Source organism: Aspergillus multicolor (genome assembly GCF_047715735.1).
Source record: "Aspergillus multicolor strain CBS 133.54 unplaced genomic scaffold BDW74scaffold_3, whole genome shotgun sequence".
Classification (NCBI taxonomy): Eukaryota; Fungi; Ascomycota; class Eurotiomycetes; order Eurotiales; family Aspergillaceae; genus Aspergillus; species Aspergillus multicolor.
In genome coordinates this window covers 1,054,004-1,072,821 of record NW_027395954.1, presented here as the reverse complement: position 1 = coordinate 1,072,821, position 18,818 = coordinate 1,054,004, and the positions used below count along the sequence as shown (strand labels likewise).

Below are 18,818 nucleotides of genomic sequence, written 5' to 3'. Positions count from 1 at the left end.
ACGATGGTCTTAATCTCCAAGGTCCGGCCCTGGTCGGAGGGGACTGCATTGGTTGGTGAGGAGGTCCGCGCCGATCCAGCCACGATGCGCCGATGCAGGATGATTTCAGGGGGCCAGTGGGGAGAAGAGGGCAAACTGTAATTCGAGTCTTCGCAGGATGCGGGGAAGCCCTCGAGTATCATTGGTCTGCAGTGCCTGCTGAAGTTGCATTTTATCGACACTACCCACGGCGTTTCCGGCCCCAGCGCCAGCCACACTCACCATTGCAGAGTCCAATCTAGCCCCCAAGCACCATCGTTTGTAAATTGACCCAGTCCGGTTACGAATAGGACCCGCGACTGGTCGTCATAATTTGCGGTCACCGGTTGTCCGTTGAATGTCACTGCGGATGGCTCGGTAGGGACGCCCAGAATGGTTACATTCGCCAAAGGATTGGCCTCCTTCCAGTCGCCTTGGGATGAAACACTAAGTGTAGATTGAGATATCGCAAATTGAACATCGAGCGTCGCTTCTGGTTGGATGCTCTCCCCGTCATCCAGGTAGAGCTTGCCTGATGCGGTGCCGTCACTGCCGAGAGCAGCTAGCAGTGCCCATGGTGTCTGCCGGGCGTCCCTGATGGTCAAAGCAGGTTCTTGCATTGGCAGGATGCTCCCGCCCCGGACATAGACCGGTATGTGCCCGAGGGGCGCGTCGATGGTGGTGTTGACTCCGGGCTGGGCGTTGACTGCGGTTTGCGTGTACCAATCGTACCATACCTCTCTCTGCCCTACTCCTGGGAAAACGCCCTTAACCGTACTCACTTGAGGCTCGAGAACTGGAGTCACCAGGATAGACGGGCCAACCAAGAACTGAGTATCAATAGCTGCAAGAGAGGGGTCGTTGGGAAACTCCCAAGCCAGTGCCCGAAGCACAGTAGAGCCCGTGGCATGTGCGTCTTGCATCAAAGTATAGAAATATGGTAGCAGCGCATATCGAATTCTCATCGCTGTCTTGGTCGCATCGATTACCGAAGCCCATCGATAAGGTTCCTGGGAAATGGCCCCAAGGACATTATGATTGCGATAGAACGGGAAAAAAGCTGACAGCTGCATCCACCGGTTGCAGAGTTCCTCTGCAGTGTTTCCACTAAACCCGCACGTATCTACTCCAAACATCGGCATGCCAAAGAGCGAGAACTGCAGCGCCTGAGAGATGGAAAAGTACATCGACCACCATCTGGAATAATTGTCACCGCCCCAATGGCCTGCCCACTTTCCGGATCCAGCAAATGTCGAACGGCCAATGATGAATGGGCGCTTCTCTGGCGCAATACGAGTCAGGCCTTCATGGGTGGCCCGGATGCCCATGTGCCCGTAAAGACTGTGTACATCGTACTCATGATAGCCATCTACATGCGTAGCATTAGGCGAGACTGCATGCACTGCAAGATCATGGCCCCGCTGTACATGATTGATCACATAAGGTGGATAATTAACGTTACGGACTCCAGGCGTGGGCGAAGTACGGAAGTAGGGGCTGGTGGTTGTCGTAGTCTCTGTAGTCGTGGCTGCGGCCTGGCTAGAAGATGCCACAGAGGCGGATTCGGCCTCGGTGGCGTTAGACTGCTCGAATCCTTCAGGATAATCGTAATCGATATTTCCCGGCTCACCCGGTAATCTGAAAGGTGGATGGACTGGGTTGAGTGTCCGATATGGGGACCCGCAGCTTCCCACACAGAAAGACGACACTTCACCCATATCGTACCATACTCCGTCAAACTTGACTTTCTCATACCAGGTAACAAGTTCGTTGGCCCAGAAGTCGGCCGCATCTGAGTGATGCCAGTCGGGATAAACGGTATAACCAGGCCAAACAGCCCCAATGTACAGGCTACCATCTGGATTTTTAAGAAAGACGTCTCGTGCTGCTCCACGAGTGTACGTATCATAACTGGAGATATCAGCAGTAATCCAAGCTTATGCAGAAATTAGACTCACGCGTCTGACGCGTTTTGAGGGTTCGGGATATACAGCGCCGCATCAACGATCGGGACGAAATGACGTCCACCTGCATGAAGCTTGTCCAAGAACACCTTGGTGTCCTCGTATGAGAATCGATGCTGGTCGTTGTCGAAATCTCGATAACCATGCATGTAATCAATGTCGGCCCTTGGAATGTAAGCTGATAATCATACAAATGTGCACTGCATGCTAACCAGAGGTACTCCAACGGAATCTCAAACTTCACAAAATTGGCGAGAACATCTTCAAAGACCGACCAGTTGGTGTAACCCCAGCGGCATTGATGGAAGCCAAGCGTGTCGTACTTTTGCATGGCAGGAAGGCCGACGGTGCTGCGTTGATATTGCTTCGTTACTTCTGCTACTGTCGGGCCCGAGTAGAATGTGAGGTCGATGCTTCCTCCAATAGTCCGCCATGTCAGACCTTGAGGATTCAGGACTACCTCATGGCCGTGAGAGTTCCTGAGGAAAACACCGTGCGAGTAGGAAGTATAAGATTGCGTCGGGTCAGCGTCGCTGGTTCTTACGTATGTCTGCTTGCCATCTCCATCAACAGCGTAATATCTTGTATCCACGTAAAGTGCATGCTGTCCGTAGATGTTTCTATTTGACATTAGTATCCGAAGGAGCCCCACAATAGGAAACATACACATCAATCGGATTGCCAATGTCGGCTGCGTAAGAGGTCAAAGTAGCGTTTCTCAACAGACGCAGCTGATTGATTCGCTCCCCTAGCCCATACAGATTGTATTCCTCCGGCAAAGACGTCACAAACTCGATGAATTGATTTTCAAATACCAAGACAGAGCCGGCCGTATTGAACAGCACTTCGCCAGTCGATTTACGGGCTACTTGGAAATTGAAGGTTGGATCATTTGACCATGTCACAGAGAAATCGCTGTGCGACTCGGAGGCATCTGCGGCCGGTTCCGGCCGGGGGACCAATTCCTCTGGAAGAATGTACCATGACGCGTTCGAAGTATCGACGTAGGTTGGGGTGATTTGTATGTTCAAGCGATCGGTATCCTGAAATTGTATCTCCAGGGTCAGCGAGTCGACATCCGTCCCGTATACATTGCATGGCCCTCCAGCTAGCGTCAAGCTGGCAGTAAAGCCATAGGCCGTTTGTTGCACGTTGGACGCCCGGTACCCAGGGCAGACGGACTGGGCATTGACGGCTTGCGGGTCATCCACATTGGCGATCAATTCGGCACCGACATCGACGAGGTCTGCGAGGGTGACCTGGGCACGTTGAGCGGTCGCGGTCGCGGTCGTAACCTCGGCAGCGGGCTGGAGGGCGTCCTGGACTGCCCCCAAAGCTAGGACAGGGAGGGTCCCGACTAGATGCATGAAGCGGACCATGGTGGGGGAAAGTGTTAAGCGATCGTACGATGATCAGACAATTAACATGGCCTTGCCCTTGATTTATCTTCCAAGATTGCAAAGACGACGGAGAAATCACAGAGTCACCAACGTCCGACCTTAAACATGCTGTGGAACCGTCGCGGGCTGATCATCCGCTGATGTTCAAGTGCAACGATGGATGCAAGGGGCCTTGGTGAGGGATTGTTGTTGCTTGCCCAGAGAGGGGCATCGCGAAGACCGCTGATAATGCGGGGAGACCAGCCCCCGCGCGGAATCCAGGCCAGAGCATTGTTGAGCTTGGAACGCGAGAGGATCGATCGCCGGCTAGCGATGGAAGAGCGTTGATTGGTCACTCGTCCGATAAAAGACCGAGCCTATAACAAAGCATTTAGGCTCAGGATCAAGGATGAACGAGAAGCAGGCCAAAGCAACAGGGTATTCAATTCCAGGAAAGATGGGGAGATTGTGGAGTGCGAGGAGGGTCCAACTCCAAAATCTCCATCTCCCCAGAGAGCGTAATATTACTGACCAAGTTCCCAAAATTACCGGTGAGCAACTCGAGCTGCCGGCTTCCAGCCCCCCTACAGTCTTACTCTTACACCTTCCTACGCCAGCGCCAAAGAACTTGAGACTTGGTCTTAACTACGTCCTTGGTATCTTCTCGGTACCGCGCCCACATCACATGGAACTCAGAGATCCAGCACTTCTACAACGTCAAGATTGTGACCGTGAGGCCGAAGTCGGGCCCATGGAGTCTTTTATTGTGGAGACTGGAGAAACGACGAGCAAGGCTACGAAAGAGTCGGCATCTGACGCTGCGCTGCATCGGTTTCCTGCCTTATCATCATCCAGCTTCCCTCGGCTTCCCGACTTACTTGGACCCATTAAGCAAGCTGCGAGCCACCAGATGCCCGACTCTTCAAGTCGCTCCCCTGTCTGCACTGGCAAATGCCATCCCAGAAAAGCTGTAATATGCCATGGGTCGCAGGCAAATAGCATGCAGGGGGAGGCTTCTAGAAAATCACGCATCCTGCCAGAACGTCATCCCGGGCAACAATCCTGGGTTCAGGGGTTCTGTAGTCCGGCTCTCGGGCCTGTACGTAGAAGGAAACGGTAACCTCGCTCGTTCTCTTGAGAGAATTGGCAGAGCTTGAGCGCAGCCCACCAGTAAGCCTAGCGCAAAGAAGCCTTAAGAGGCCTGCTAAGAGCTACTGACCGTCGAAGCCGAGAAGTGATGGTGTAACGCGGGGCTGGAGCCTGACTATGGCTGCATGGCCACCGGAGTATACCTGTGGAGTTAGTCTCCCTGGCGATGTTTTCGCTCTTTATCACCTCCTCCCCCCGCCCGCTTCCCCAGATTTTCACCCTTGCATCTGTCTGCAATGTGCTAGATCGCTTCGATATCGTTCCGACCGCGATCGCCATGGCCTCGCAGGGCTAGCACCTCATCCACCCGCCTCTAACCATATTGTTTGTCACTACGAGTTCGGCCCTCGGCACCATGACTACTCCAGCATCTCCGAAGCACAAGGCCTTCAAGCAGGCCTGCGACAACTGCCGCCGGAGGAAAATCAGATGCTCGCGAGAGCTTCCGTGCGACAAATGCCAGCGCTTGCTGCTCTCCTGCTCATACAGCGATGTCCTTCGCCGCAAAGGCCCCAAGTTCCGGACTCTATACCCGTTAGCACCCATCCACCCGCTGGTTGCTAGACAGCGGCAGTTTCTCCAGTGTGATCCTCAGCGATACTCTACGGAGAGGGAATGGTATGCGGATCCAACAAGCTATCCGATGAGTGGCTCGCCCGCGTCTCCGCCGTTCACCATGGAAGAGCAGCAGTATCTACCGCCAGAGCTCCCGGAAATATACAGCCGTTTGCCTCCTCCGGAGCTGGTCTCTTCGCCGGACTCTCTAAATTCTCTATCGGACTCTCCAACAGCGGTGCTATTTCCTTCCCCGCGGATCCTGACCGGCCCTGTGATACTAGCGCATGTCAACGTCTACCTAAAGTACATGTTCCCCATTATGCCAGTGGTCCGCAGCGAAGAGCTCCAGCAAGACTGCCATCACCCGGAGCGGTTGACTCCCCAGCGGTACGCTTTTCTGGCGTCTCTGTGTGCCGCTACACACATTCAGCTCAAACTAGACGGAACAACGCCCGTGGCGGATTCATCGCACTTTCAAGCCGGCGAGAATTCATTGATGTCGGGCGAAGAACTACTCGCGGAAGCTGTCCGAGCAAGAAAAGACTGCGATCCAATCGAAGACATGAACGTGGAGAGCCTTTTGACCTCGTTCTTTTTGTTCGCTTCCTATGGAAATTTAGACCGACAAGACCACGCATGGTTCTACCTCTGCCAGGCAACGTCCATGGTCTTCACATTAGGACTTCATCGCGAACCAACATACTCCGAGCTAAGCAGAGAAGAGGCCGAGCAGAAGCGAAGGGTATTCTGGCTCCTTTTCATTACAGAAAGGTATATCCACCAGACTCAAGTGATACACAATACTAACATACCTACAGAGGCTACGCACTCCAGCAAGCGAAGCCAGTAATGCTCCGCAACTCCATCCACAAGCCGCAGGTCCTCTGCTCCGATGACCCAATCCTCGCCTACGGCTTCATCAACCTAATCGGTGTCTTTGAAAGCCTCAGCGTCAACCTCTACGACTGGGTCGCCGCAGGCGGAAGTGGAAGCGGGCGAGACGGCTCCTCAGAAATGCCACCGACATCTGCTATCCAGGCGAATCTCAGCAAGCCCATCTCCCTCGTGGGTGTCTCGGAGATCCAGAAGGTCGATATCCTCATCACGCAGCAGTGGTTGCAGGCCATGATGTGGAAGCTCTCTATGACCCGTGCCTCGCAACCAGGTTCACGGAACGAAACCGTCCTCCCTTTCCACCTGCCTGTGCTGGTAGGCAAGGCCGTGATGACTGTCATCGCAGAAGCCTCGCAGGGCGCTGTCGATGCGCACGGCATCGGAATGGTCAGTCGAATCCCAAATCCAACCACCCCCAGCCCTAACCAGCCAGCCAACTTCTAACACCATTTCGCATTCCAGGAACAAAAACTCTTCGACCTCGGCACCTCAATCGCAGACGTCTCCCGCTCCCTCTCCACAAAGGCCGCAAACAACCTCGCCGAATCTACAATCGACCCCCGAGAACTCCTCTGGGGCATCCTCTCCACCCTCTCCCGCATCCGTGGCTCCCAGTCCTACCTCTTCCCTTCCCTCCTCGAGCGCTGCAAGGGCACAATAGGCTTTGATGTCCCGACGCCATTGTCCATCAGCGATTTCAACCAGAATATACCCTCTTTCCCACCCGCTGTCTCTTCTTCCATCGCGTCCGAACCGACATTTGGGCCATGGCCTGCGCCAGATGATAGTGCTGCGAGCAGAACAGCTACCAATTTAAACACGAGTTCTTGCGCGTGGGAGATCACGTCTCTCCCCGATGACTCGAATGACGAGCAGCCTTCGGGCTCTGGATCGGTGCCGGGGTCTCTACCGGTTCCAAGGATGCTTCCGCCAACGAGTATGGCGGAGCTCTCGTTTCAGGAGGGGGGTTTGTTGAGTTGAGCCCCCCCCCCCCCCCCCCCCCCCCCCCCCCCCCCTTAGCTTGCAGCATGCATACACACATATATTTCCATATAGCCCCTCTGTGGTGCCTATCTACCTATCGACCGACCTCGTCCCTTCGTGTATCTATTTCCCTTAACCCCTCTCTATCCTGGTTCCAGTGGCGGAGGACCAACTCAACATGACATGGCACGATATATATCATATAGATTCAATGTAGTGAATGCTTCTACAACCCGTATATCTCTTTCAAGACGAATGAGGAATAAGATATTTCTTGTTCGATATTAACTAGAGTAATGTAATTTAATGTCTCAACTCTCAATTGACAAAGCAGACGGAACCCAGCGCCTGATGTGGTTGTCTGCTCACTGAGGCAGACAACAGCGACAAATAAAATATAAATACAACGAAGCGAAAAGACAAAGGCTGCGGTATCATGGGGACGGACGTGGAGTTGGAAGAGTCATGGTCTAGGTCGGGTGCGGTGACATTAATCTGCGGAGGACGGCGGAGGCGGTAATGTGAACAGTGAACAGTAGTAATCTATATATGCAGTTGATAATGCATGCAATGCAGGGTGCCGTTGTGTGTCCACTGGCTGTTTTCGCAGGGGGAAAAAATGGGTATGGCGTGATATGTAAAAGCGAATGGGAAAAAAAAACGTAACTGAAAATGACTACTGCCTTCGCCAAGTCAATTCGAGCACTTGGTCGCCGTGGGAGTCATCCCGGCGGATGTACCACTGTCGCACTTGGTTGCCGTCTGTGACCGATTCTGTCATGAGATAGCTGACCTTTCCGTCATCTTTCTCGCGTAGAGGCCCGAGTTCGTGCATGAAGGCTTCGCGGTTTGCACCGTGGTCACCGTCCCATGTCAGTTCCATAGAGTGATCGTCAAGACTCAATTCTTCACTGAACTTGGTGATCGAGAAACCGTTGGTCAAGGTCCAACCGTCTGCAAATCGGAACTTGCTCAGAAGGCAGGAGTCGCCGCAGACTTCGCTAACAGTGCTGAGTTTGGTCATGTCGGTGTTGAACCAGCTCTTCCAATGATGAACAGACAAAGGCAATGGCCGAGCCGCTTCGAAGAATCCAGATGCGTCGCCGCGGAAATCGAGTTGTCGGAGACGGTGATCAATTGTCAATGATGCATCGGAGTATTGGTAAATGCAGAGGGAAATTCGGCGATCACCGGTGTGAACCATCTGTTGACAGGCGTCAAAGACCTCGGGTTTGCTGAGTTGCTCAACGAGAGGCCGAGATAAGAAAACGCCAGCGCCTCCGAATCCCATGAGCCCGAATAACCCAATCTGCGCCACGCTTTCCGACACTCCGCCGACGTATGTTTGCTGGGTGTGGTCGTAGCGCTCAAAAGCCTCCACTAAACCTTGAATAGAAGGGAAGAACGTGTCGTCGTCGATGATGCAAGACCAACGAGTCTCCTCTCGTAGGTTGTGGGCCAAGTGTGAGACTAGAGAGAAGTATCGGGTTTGATATTCCTCGTCATTCTCCGTTACGAACAACTGGATACCAAGCTTTTTGGCTTTGGCCAGTACTTCCGGCACTCGGCTATCGGGCTCAATGAGGGCAAAGATACGGACTCCCGTGTTGCCGGCCCAATGAGTGAAGGCATCCAACGACTCGTTCAATCTATCCCAGGTTGTGGCGACACCAAAGTCGAAGTGCGAAGCGTCAACGTGTTGAGGGGCGCGTGGGACCTGTAATGTGAGCGGAGTGGCGATGGAGCAATCGTTCTGCAATGGCTCGGCGCCTTTGACCTTTTTGCCCGCCGAATGCTTATCGAACAGAGGGATATCAAGAACTTGGGTCAAAGGTAGGCTGGTCGGCGATTGAACTGCGACCACTTCCCGGCGCACGTATTGCGACAGCTTCTTGATCCCCAATCGTTCCAGAACGTCGTGGTCGGGCTGGCAGCCAACCTTGGAGGTAACCGTGACGTTCTCCGCTGGGGGAGAAGCAAGTTCTGCGACGGTTTCTGCAGTTTCCGAGGCGGCTTCAATTATCTCTTGCTCAAGTGTATGGTGATTGATTCGTGGGCTGATAAAGAAGAGGAGTGTGCCAATCAGGCAGGCGGCGGCGAGAAAGCGAGGAAGCTTCTTCTTCCAGACCCATGAGGAGTTCATCGGGCTTCGATCCCGGAGGCTCAGCTTAGACATGATGAAGGAATAGATCCAAACGTAGATTATGTGTGCTCGTCTCGTGATTAGGCGGGAATAGGTTGATGAGGATGCGATACTAGCGCATTCGCATCGCGGGCGTACAAGGTGGAGAGGACAGGAGCACAAAGCAGGTAAAAGGTAGCGACTGTAAGGGCGACTGAACAAGCGAGAGTCTCAGTCAAGTATTAAGAGAGAATAAATAAATGAGGTGGATGGAGAAGCGAGGTTGGGGGCGGGACGGGGGCAAAGATAAAAGAGCGAAGTACGGAGGAGCACCGGCCAGTCCAGACTCAGAATTATCATCTGCAGCGATTCAGCGATTCAGCGAGGGAAAGGGGCGGTCCACTCTGTAGTTGCTTCTGCGGTTCTTTTTTCTGGCTTCTGAAGAGCTTGTCTCTGACTCGCCAGACGGTCTGGAGCCGCGCGTCAGATTCTTAACCTTCAACTGCTGATCACTCTACAGTACGTATACAACGGAGGACTTCTGACCTCAACTACGACCTTGTGAAGTCATAACCAGCCGTTTGTATGGGCCTCCAGCCTCCCAAAACATGGCAGTCAAGTCACAACCACAGGAGACTTTTCCGAAGACGAATAACCGTTTGATGACGCGTAATAGGCGATCCTTGTCGGAGACGGAGCGGCTGGATGCGACCCACGGATCTTGGCGGTTGGAGGCCAAACTGGCCTTGCAACCATATGATCACGGTCGGCTGGCAGCAAAAGGGATAATCATCTATTTTGCGTCTGGCATCTACAAGGAGTCCTGAGGTTATGATATTTGAAGGAATATTGAATATCAAAGTATATGCATGGATGGACATGCTATGCGCCTCCGAAAGTGGCAGTAAGTCACATGCCTCGGGGGCAGCGAAGCACATCTCCCGCAAGGCATCCGATGCATGTCCGTTGGCGTTCTATTATTGGAGATGAGGCGAACAAGGATACTTCAAGGCTAAGGTTAGATAGCACTCAGGGACAAGCTCAGTACCGATAACGTATGCACTTTGCCCAGAGTTCGAGACAAGATACGGGACATTTGTATTCTTGCTTGTGTCTGAAGGTGGCCCTGATCCCCGCACGATGGAGTCCCCTGTTTTGGATTTCTCAGATCCTTTGCGCTCGCTGCTCCAGCCCTGAGCCTGGGCTCCATCTGATAATCCCGCAACCGTGCGGCCTGCGTACCCCTCCAGTTTTACCAGCTTCACTGACGAATAAGTCGTACGGGGCACAAAGTAGTTCTGTGGTTGCAACGCCATGTCCAGGTAAGCTTAACTATGCTTATAGCTGGTTGTAGTTAGAAGGTTTGAAGGTGATCCACGACCCATGGTCCTCAGCCTTACCGATCTTCAGGGTCAGAAGCCGGGAATAGAATATTGCTGCCTCGGGACTTAGGCCTCAAAGCTGGCCGCAAAGGGACTAGCTACAGCTGACTAAATCTTTACTAAGTAGTGTCGGCTACGGCAGCTCAGGACAACCATACATGTCAAATTCCCAATCGGGAAATATCCGCAGTGTGGGCAAATGGTGTTAGTGGTGTTGGCAGTTCCATGACACTAGAACCTACGAGCTCTATCAGCAGTACATGTGGCCGTGAGCAATTGAAGGCCTCCTGCTATAGTGTCCGACCCGGGCCGTTAATCATCCTACCTCGCCTGCTTGCGTCTACAACTCGAGAGGCACGAAATCACAATGTCCACGCAGTCGTTGAGCTCGCTGCTCTCTAGAGCATCCATTGACGACCATGAAGAGGTTCTCCGCTCGTGCGATGCTGTCTTGGCCAAATCGAGATCCGACAGCCAGGCGCAACATGTCAAGGTAGTTGCTCTGCTGAAACTCGACCGTTACGAGGATTGTCTACGTGTTTTTGAGGAGAGCGGGGACAACCTGAAGAAGAAGGCCGCGCTGGAATACGGATACGTCCTCTACAAAACCGGAAACCCCGAAGCGGCCATTGATGTGGTTTCGAGCCTGGCTGACAATCGAGGTGCACGTCACCTGGAAGCCCAAGCTGTATGTTGCCCCGAGATCTCAACGTGGACAGTTGGTTAACGATTTATTTCCGGACTAGACATACCGGGCCGAGAGGTTTCGCCGCACGGCGGAGTTATATCAAGGACTCGCTCGAGACTCAGCACCATCGGCGAACGAGGAGAACGATTTGCGAATTAACAACTGGGCGACGGATGCACAACTACAGTGGAAGGGCTATCCCGAGTCCGTCCGCCATACCAGACCTACGAGGGACGATTTGGAGGCTTTCGAAACGGTTTATAACGCGGCGTGTCTGAGCATTGCTAAGGGGGAATTCGATCAAGCTGGATTGCTCTTGAAGCGTGCTAAGGGTTTGTGCCTTTACAACGATGGTGACATGAATCGGGCTGACGGTCTCCACAGAACTCTGCCGCACTTCAGAAGATCTCACCCCTGAAGACAGAGCCGCTGAATTGCTCCCAATCGCTGTGCAGCAGTTGTATGTTTTGATTTGTCAAGGAAAGTCGGAAGAGGCCGAGTCTATTCTCCAAGAAATCTCGGTCAAAGAGTATGCGGATTTGAACCAGCGGATGAACAATAGCTTACAAAACAACAGAATCTCCGAACTATCCACGAAAAGAATCGGTCAGAACAACGCCGCAATTGCTCGCGGCACCACAGCAAACCCCTATACCTTATACAAGGCACTTCACGAAGTGCCTGACTCTACCAATAATGACAAGCTGTTTGACTTCCAATACAACGCCATGACAGGCAACCTTCACGCCGTGGATCTTCTCGTTCACAAATATGATGGTATCATCCGATCCACTTCCAAGGCTCTCGCGCGGGCCCCATACCCCTCGACAGAATCTAGCGCGAACCTCTTGTCAGTTTACAACGTGGCAGCGCAGGCCAAGGGTGAGACGGGAGCTCCAGCGCTGAAGGCCATCCTCTCGGCCGTGGACACACGGCCCAAGGACATTGGCTTGGTGCTCACTGCCGTGCAACTCTATGTGAACCTGGGCAATACTACCGCCGCGATAGTCACCTTGGAGAAATCCCTTCAACTCCTCGACGAGTCTGTTTCCGAGCAAGACAAGGAGATCCGCTTCAACCCTGGCTTACTGAGTGTTCTTATCGCTTTATATAAGCGCGAGGGCCGGAAGACCCAGATCAGGGCCGAATTGGCCAAGGCCGCAGCGTTCTGGAAAGAACAAGGTACGCAGCCAGCGTCGCTTCTTCGCGCAGCGGGTGCATCCCTGCTACACTCATCGCTTGCTTCGGACTCAGCCCAGGCTGCAGAGCTATTCAAGTCATTGTATGAGAAGACGTCAGACGATCTATTTGCCGTTGCTGGTTATGTGGCTTCCCATGCAGCTATCGATCATTCTCAAGTCGAAGCTCAGGCTAAATACCTTCCTTCTGTTGACGACCTCATTTCTGACGTTGATGTCGCCGCTCTTGAGGCTGTGGGCGTTTCCCCGTCATCCTCCACAACGGCCGCGGCAGCCGCGGCGATCGCGGGAGCAAGGAAGCGACCTGCACCCAGCCACGGTCGTGTTGTGAAACGAGTTCGAAAATCTCGACTTCCTAAAGATTATGACCCCAGCAAGACGGCCGATCCTGAACGGTGGTTGCCCCTGCGTGACAGATCCACGTACCGGCCTAGAGGACGCAAAGGCAAGCAGCGAGCTGCGGAACGTACACAGGGAGGAGTGGTCACTGAGAAGTCCGAAGAGACTACACCGTCCGGGCAGCAGCAGCAGAAGCCCCAGGGCGGGGGATCCAGTCAGAAGAAAAAGAAGAAGGGCAAGCGGTGATGGATGTTTTATATTTCGTCAGATCAGGCGAAAATCATCTAGCACCATACTTCTAGTTACCGCGGCACGGCTTTTCATCTCCATTATAACCGTGTACATTACTCAGCGGATAGAACTTGTCTATAAGAGCAACCGAAATGCATATTACCAATTAGCCCAACTCATCTCCCAGCAGCCAAACAATCCCTAACCAAGGGGGGTGCGAATCGTCCCGCACTGTCTATCGTACTGCTCGAATATTGTTTGGAACAGTTTGATATCCTGCAGCGAATCCCTCGCCGTTGTCTTCGCCTTCCTTTCATCGACCAGATACGCATACAGCGCCTTCAACTCCTCCTGATACGCCTCCTCCCATGTACTCACCGTCTCCGTCTGCATCAACCCGCCGCGCTCATCCGCCCTCTCAATAATCACGCGTACCGGTTGTCCTCGTGCATACGGCAAGTCATAATGAATCGTCACCGTCTTGTTCTGCCCATATACCGCGAATTGCGCATCACACCGCGGCACGCAGTCCGTGCCTGTCTCGTACATCAGGGTAAACGGGTGCCTGCGCTTGCTGGCATCGCCAGTGCTCCCGTTGTAATGGAATAGGGCCGAGTAGAACGGCTCGTTTACGGAGATGTTCGAGATGGCGTCTGGATAGCCGAGTGTGTCTCGCATGATGCCGAGGTCATGGCAGCCCAGCGAGGCAAGGAAGCGACTCAGGGCGATCCGCTCGTGGGTGGGCTGTTCGTGTTTGCCGAAGACTTCTTCCATTAGGTCGCGGAGGCGGGACGTTTGGTCTTCGCTGCATGAATCGTCGTCTTGACTGCGGTCGGTTTCGTTGGCGCCGTGCTCAGGGGTAGGTGCAGGCTCATCTTTCCCTGAAACAACCCGTATACTCGTTGCTGTGTGCGCAACGTGTGGACCCGCGATCATCCTTAGCCGGGCGTAATGGATCCTCTCGAGCGCCGCGACCTCTTCCTTGAATACGCTCTCGAAGCAGGGTGCGTACCGCCGCGCACAGGCCACAAATACCCTTGCCCCATTTTGGGCGTCTCGCTCTGCGGCCAGGATCCGTTTTGCGGACTGGATGCTTAGGCTCACGGGGGTTTCGACCATGACGTGCTTGCCGGCTTGCAGGGCGGCGATTGTGTAGAGCTCGTGGTATTCGTTCGGCATGAAGTTGAGGATTAGGGATATACCGGGATTGGTGAGGATGGTGTCTGGTGTGGGCGTGGGTTCTTGGGGGCCGCCGCTGGTGGAGGTCGAGGTGTAGATTGCGCTTATGGTGTAGAGATTTGAGAGAGCTTGAAGAGCTGGCAGGTAGATTGTTTGCACGGGGTGCGGCCCTGCTGCCAGGATGCCCACGGTGAGGGGTGCTTGTGTTTGTGGATCGGGTTGGGAAGCCATTCTGGTGCTTTGGCTGGTTTGGAGGTTTCGTATAGTTCAAATGGTGTATATAGCAGGTATATGGGAAAGACCACGAGCGGAATTGAGCCGGCAGTTGTTGGACACTGGTATGAAATTCCCAAAGACACCGAGTCTGACTATATTGCCAACCCGACGCAAGGTAAAAAAAGTAGTTGTAGTCAGGGTAAGCAAGGGATGGCAATCCCCACAAGATACGCTGCGCAGAGCATGTTGAAACACAGACGAACGTTCCGTTTGACTTTTGATGTGAATCATCCTGTACAAACTTTCTATGTCGGTGATTATTTCCGCCATGACATCAGTTGCCATGTCTGTTAGCCATTTGAGGGTTGATAAGATAGTGAGATTTCTTTCTTTGCTTTTGCGGCTCATAGATCTATGCAATGGACGTGCTTTTGTCGCGGTATCCAAGCTTGAACGCTACTGTATAAGTCAGTATAGTAAGGTCATGATGGATGGTCAATGGACCTGTCCAGGTAGAAGCAATCGTTGGCTATAACGGCCAGCTGCATAAGGCATCGCCCCATTCGCAGCAGTGCTGAACCCAACTTGAGCGATGGCCGTGTCTTTGTCACGGAATCCTGAGATTCAGCCTTAAAGGTGGTACCCGTGTGGCTGAGCAGAGTCTATACTCAATCAACGTTGGGGCAGTGTTTGTATCGTGGGTGGAGCTTGTGCCTGCCTCCTGGAGCTCTGGAAGCTTGGATCCGCAGCTCAGCCTTCGCCAGCATCATCGTCTCCGTCACTACTCTCCGAGCTATTTATCCCCTTGGCCATCTTCCCCCTCATTCCTTCTCTTTTTCATCACCAGTCCATCTCAGCCACATTGGTAAACAAGATGGGTGTAAGTACCTTTTGCCCCCTTTCCTTCGTATAACAACTGGTGCTGCCCCGCGGCTGCTCTCTACCCCGCTACGTGGTACTTTCACGAAGTCATTCATCAGCCTTGTCATCGAACAGTCGAGACCTCTCAGCTAACCACTGTGCTTTCGCATCATCAACAGTTCGCTTCGAAGATCGCCAACGCCCAAATGAGCGCTCCCAGCAACTCTGGCGGCGTCTATGGGGGAGCACCCCCTAGCGGCTACACAGGTGGCCCTCCTCCTACTTCGGGCCCTGGTCCTCAAGGTGGATATGTAAGTGCAGAAGAATGCTGATGCCTGCCAAGTGGCCATTTCATGCCCCTCTTTTGCCTCGTCCAGTTCTGGTTTCTGGGCTGATGACGTCTCCAGCCGCAGCACGGGCAGCAATCTCAACAGCCTCAACAGTATCAGGCCTACCCTGGTGGATCGGTAAGCTGCTTTTCTTTCTCTTCTCTTCTTTCATTTTTCATCGAGTGTGTGGTTTCGCTTGCCAGTTCCGCGTGTTCTCTTCGCTTGCGTGGCATTATTCATCCGCTGCCCCTCTTCAGTTCCATTAACACTTTCGTCATCCCATCTCTCTTCCTTTTCAGTCATCTTCCTCTCCTTTGCAATCGGAAAATATGTCTCGTCCGTGGTCCAATCAAGGATATCCTCCTCCTGCCGGCCCGCCTCCGCAGTTGCGTCCGGGGCAGTCGCCATCGCCTTACCCACAGTCTCCGTCGCAGCCTCCATCGCAGCAGTACCAGCAACAATACCAGGCATACCCCCCGGTCCCGCCTAACAAACCATCGCCATCCCCCGGATACTCGGGAGCGCCGCCTCAAACACATTCTCCAGCACCGTATTCACCACACACACCTCATCCCCAATCTTTTTCTCCGGCGCCATCCTATGGCAATGCGCCTTACAGACAAGGCTCTCAAAGCTATGCGCAAACCCCGCCTCCAACTCAGCCTTATGGAGCGCCCGGCCCCGGCCCGAACTACCCCCCGCAACCTCATGTATACACTGCCCTAACGCTTGCCATGCTTTCTAATCGTCGGATTTTATTGTATTTCATCTCCAATACTGGCGACAAGCTAATACGTGTTGTTTTAGGCCTCAGGATACCCTTCCCAACCCCCTCAGAATGCGCCATACCCGCCTGGTCCACCCGGGGGTCAGCGCCCTCAGCAAGGGCCCCCTGGTGGACAGTATGGACCACCCGGCGGAGCTGGCGGCGGAGCTGGACCTGCTACTCCCCAGCAGCTTGACGCTTATCGACAGCTTCTAATCGCGACGATCCAAGAGAAGAACCTTCAAAACTTCTATCCTCCTGACAAACTCGACCGGCTTGTGCAAGGCCTCTCTCGAGATGGACCTACCAAGGTCAACAGAATTGTTAATGAATTCGCTTTGCCTATTGAGATAGCCATGGATGTCATCAAACTTTCGCTCTATGACATTGTCCTTTATGTGGACGATAGCGGCTCCATCGAGTTCGAGGAAAAGGGTGTCAGAAAAGAGCAGCTGAAGCAAATCCTTGGAATTGTCGCGACCGTTGCCTCCACCTTTGACGAGGATGGTATCAGCCTACGTTTCATGAACAACGACTTCATGCAAAACAACATTCGCAGTGCGCAGGATGTGGAGCAGATCATTTCCAACATTCGCTTCTCCGGCATGACCCCTCTGGGATCGGCTCTGAGGACCAAAGTGCTTGACCCCATCATCGTGGGCCCAGCAAGAGCAGGCCGCCTGCAGAAGCCGGTGCTCGTCATCACAATCACCGATGGACAGCCTGCCGGAGAACCATTGGACTCCGTATCTCAGGGCATTCGCTACACTGTTGACGAGGTTTCGAGAACCCAGTATGGCCGCGGTGCGGTTGCCTTCCAGTTCTCGCAGGTCGGAAACGACACCAAAGCTCGCGACTTTCTTGGCAGCCTCGATAACGACCCTAGCATTGGTGGCTTGATCGACTGCACATCCAGTAAGATCTAATATTTCGCTGTGAATGAACACACTGGCTAACGTACTCTTTTAGACTTTGAGGTTGAGCAAGATGAGATGTCGCGCGCAAACCCACCTGTCCACCTCACTCGTGAACTGTGGTGCGCGAAGCTCATGCTCGGCTCCATCGACTCATCATACGACACCAAGGACGAAAAGGGCAGCGCCCCATCCAGTGCCCCTCCTGGACCGCCAGGCCAGTACGGTGGTGGTTATAATCAGCAGCCAGGTTATCCTAGCCAGTCTCCTGCTCCTGGATACGGCTCGTCTGCGCCATACAACCCTGGACAACAAGCTTATAGCCCTGCGCCTTACCCTCAAAGCAGCGGACCTGGCTACGGGCAGCCCTCGTATGGACAGCAGCCTGGCAATTACCAACAGGGCTATCCTGGCCAACAACCCCCTTACGGGGGCCAGCAACCGCCTCAACAACAGTATGGACAAAGGCCCGGGGGACCTCAGCAAGGGTATCCTGGCCAGCAGCCCCCCTACGGACAACAGAGATATTAGTTCGGTGCGCAGCCCTCTGACGACCGGACGGGAAGGGCTTAGTGCCCGTATCTATCGTTTATAATGGCTTTCTGCGTGTTTTGTTTACTATCCTCGCACGTTCTGTCAGTGGGGAATCTTCGCTAGCAAAGGGAAGATGGGTGATTCAATATGGACTCGAAGCTCTCCCTTTCGCTGATCATGACCGTTTAATGAAAATGCTATGATGATTCCTAAGGTTTTGCAAGACAGTGCAGAGAAATTATACGCGCTATAGACCATGTCCATAGCATAGACATGGCCCCTTACCCTATAGGCCTAGTTTGTGTGGTAGCTATTATGAGTAAGGCATGGTCTAATTCTATGGTATACATAACGGCCATAGAGTTCGGGCCAGGGCGGTTTCTGTACCGCCAAGGGGACTACGGAGTATAAAAACAAGTAGTGGGATCTTTATTTCATGTAAGCAAGGAGGAAATGAGGATCTCACTCTGGTGGTCGTATGCGTATATGGTAGACTACGGAGAAACACTGGTGGCAATTCTAGCGCAGCGCGAGCGGAAGTTTCTCCGACGCCAAGCAGCTGTGCCCCGCTTGCCACTGCAAGGTCACTAAGGAACTTCTAGCTTCGTTCCAGCGGACTTCGAAATTCGACAGGTCTCAGAGGCTAAGCACCATCGCATCAGACGGTCGCAACGAACTGCCGATTACACGTAGCAAACGAGGTGGGTTGGTGGACAAGTAAAACGATAGGACGCGGGGACGAGACCCTGGAGGCTATGCAGACGAAACGTCTGGCCCGGTGGACCATTCGCAGTCAATTTAATTATAGCAGCGTGCGATGCGACGCTCACTCGGGCTTTGTTGCCTCTCAGGCAGCAACTGTGCTCAGATGACATCTATTGCATATATCACCAAGTCAGCAGTAGTACTGCTTCTCTAGAAGATATACTTATCATATACTGTAGGGCTGTCCAAGGCACAGTAAGTGTACCTGTCAAAACCGTTGGATTAGAGTGGCCTCCACTTTGCCTCCAACAAGGTTACGCGGTGTCCAGAGATTGGCGCTGTCTAGCCCGAGATCCAGCCCAGCCTGGGGTTACGTTGCCCCCAAGCCTTAAGGTTGGAGGAGGCCC

The 18,818-nt window shown here is 53.4% G+C and overlaps 7 protein-coding genes across 7 annotated transcripts; 4 read left to right on the top strand and 3 right to left on the bottom strand.

Moving 5' to 3' along the window:
• Positions 1-7: 7 nt before the first annotated feature.
• Positions 8-3,733, bottom strand: BDW74DRAFT_187458 (glycoside hydrolase family 31 protein). The gene is made up of 4 exons (XM_073731487.1): positions 2,649-3,733; positions 2,195-2,602; positions 1,977-2,147; positions 8-1,929 (listed from the first exon to the last, which is right to left on the bottom strand). The coding sequence occupies exons 1-4, from the start codon at positions 3,359-3,361 to the stop codon at positions 258-260; spliced, it is 2,964 nt and encodes a 987-aa protein (XP_073587834.1). The 5' UTR covers positions 3,362-3,733; the 3' UTR covers positions 8-257.
• On the top strand, positions 3,495-3,733 carry BDW74DRAFT_146009 (uncharacterized protein). Its single transcript, XM_073723268.1, has one exon. The coding sequence runs from the start codon at positions 3,539-3,541 to the stop codon at positions 3,707-3,709; it is 171 nt and encodes a 56-aa protein (XP_073587833.1). The 5' UTR covers positions 3,495-3,538; the 3' UTR covers positions 3,710-3,733.
• A 940-nt stretch (positions 3,734-4,673) lies between these two features.
• BDW74DRAFT_77666 (putative C6 transcription factor (AmyR)) lies at positions 4,674-7,283 on the top strand. The gene is made up of 3 exons (XM_073733692.1): positions 4,674-5,839; positions 5,887-6,349; positions 6,425-7,283. The coding sequence occupies exons 1-3, from the start codon at positions 4,866-4,868 to the stop codon at positions 6,941-6,943; spliced, it is 1,956 nt and encodes a 651-aa protein (XP_073587832.1). The 5' UTR covers positions 4,674-4,865; the 3' UTR covers positions 6,944-7,283.
• Positions 6,959-9,446, bottom strand: BDW74DRAFT_146004 (glycosyltransferase family 31 protein). The gene has a single exon (XM_073723267.1). The coding sequence runs from the start codon at positions 9,120-9,122 to the stop codon at positions 7,623-7,625; it is 1,500 nt and encodes a 499-aa protein (XP_073587831.1). The 5' UTR covers positions 9,123-9,446; the 3' UTR covers positions 6,959-7,622.
• Positions 9,447-10,666: 1,220 nt separating this feature from the next.
• Positions 10,667-13,015, top strand: BDW74DRAFT_77620 (signal recognition particle subunit SRP72). The gene is made up of 4 exons (XM_073733690.1): positions 10,667-11,138; positions 11,197-11,470; positions 11,523-11,667; positions 11,716-13,015. Exons 1-4 carry the CDS (start codon positions 10,818-10,820, stop codon positions 12,920-12,922), a joined length of 1,947 nt encoding a protein of 648 aa, XP_073587830.1. The 5' UTR covers positions 10,667-10,817; the 3' UTR covers positions 12,923-13,015.
• Positions 13,016-14,463, bottom strand: BDW74DRAFT_77621 (uncharacterized protein). The gene has a single exon (XM_073733691.1). The coding sequence runs from the start codon at positions 14,315-14,317 to the stop codon at positions 13,109-13,111; it is 1,209 nt and encodes a 402-aa protein (XP_073587829.1). The 5' UTR covers positions 14,318-14,463; the 3' UTR covers positions 13,016-13,108.
• A 372-nt stretch (positions 14,464-14,835) lies between these two features.
• Positions 14,836-18,199, top strand: rfeF (putative transcription factor RfeF). Its single transcript, XM_073723265.1, has 5 exons — positions 14,836-15,182; positions 15,343-15,474; positions 15,571-15,630; positions 16,300-17,173; positions 17,228-18,199. The coding sequence occupies exons 1-5, from the start codon at positions 15,177-15,179 to the stop codon at positions 17,701-17,703; spliced, it is 1,548 nt and encodes a 515-aa protein (XP_073587828.1). The 5' UTR covers positions 14,836-15,176; the 3' UTR covers positions 17,704-18,199.
• Positions 18,200-18,818: the final 619 nt, after the last annotated feature.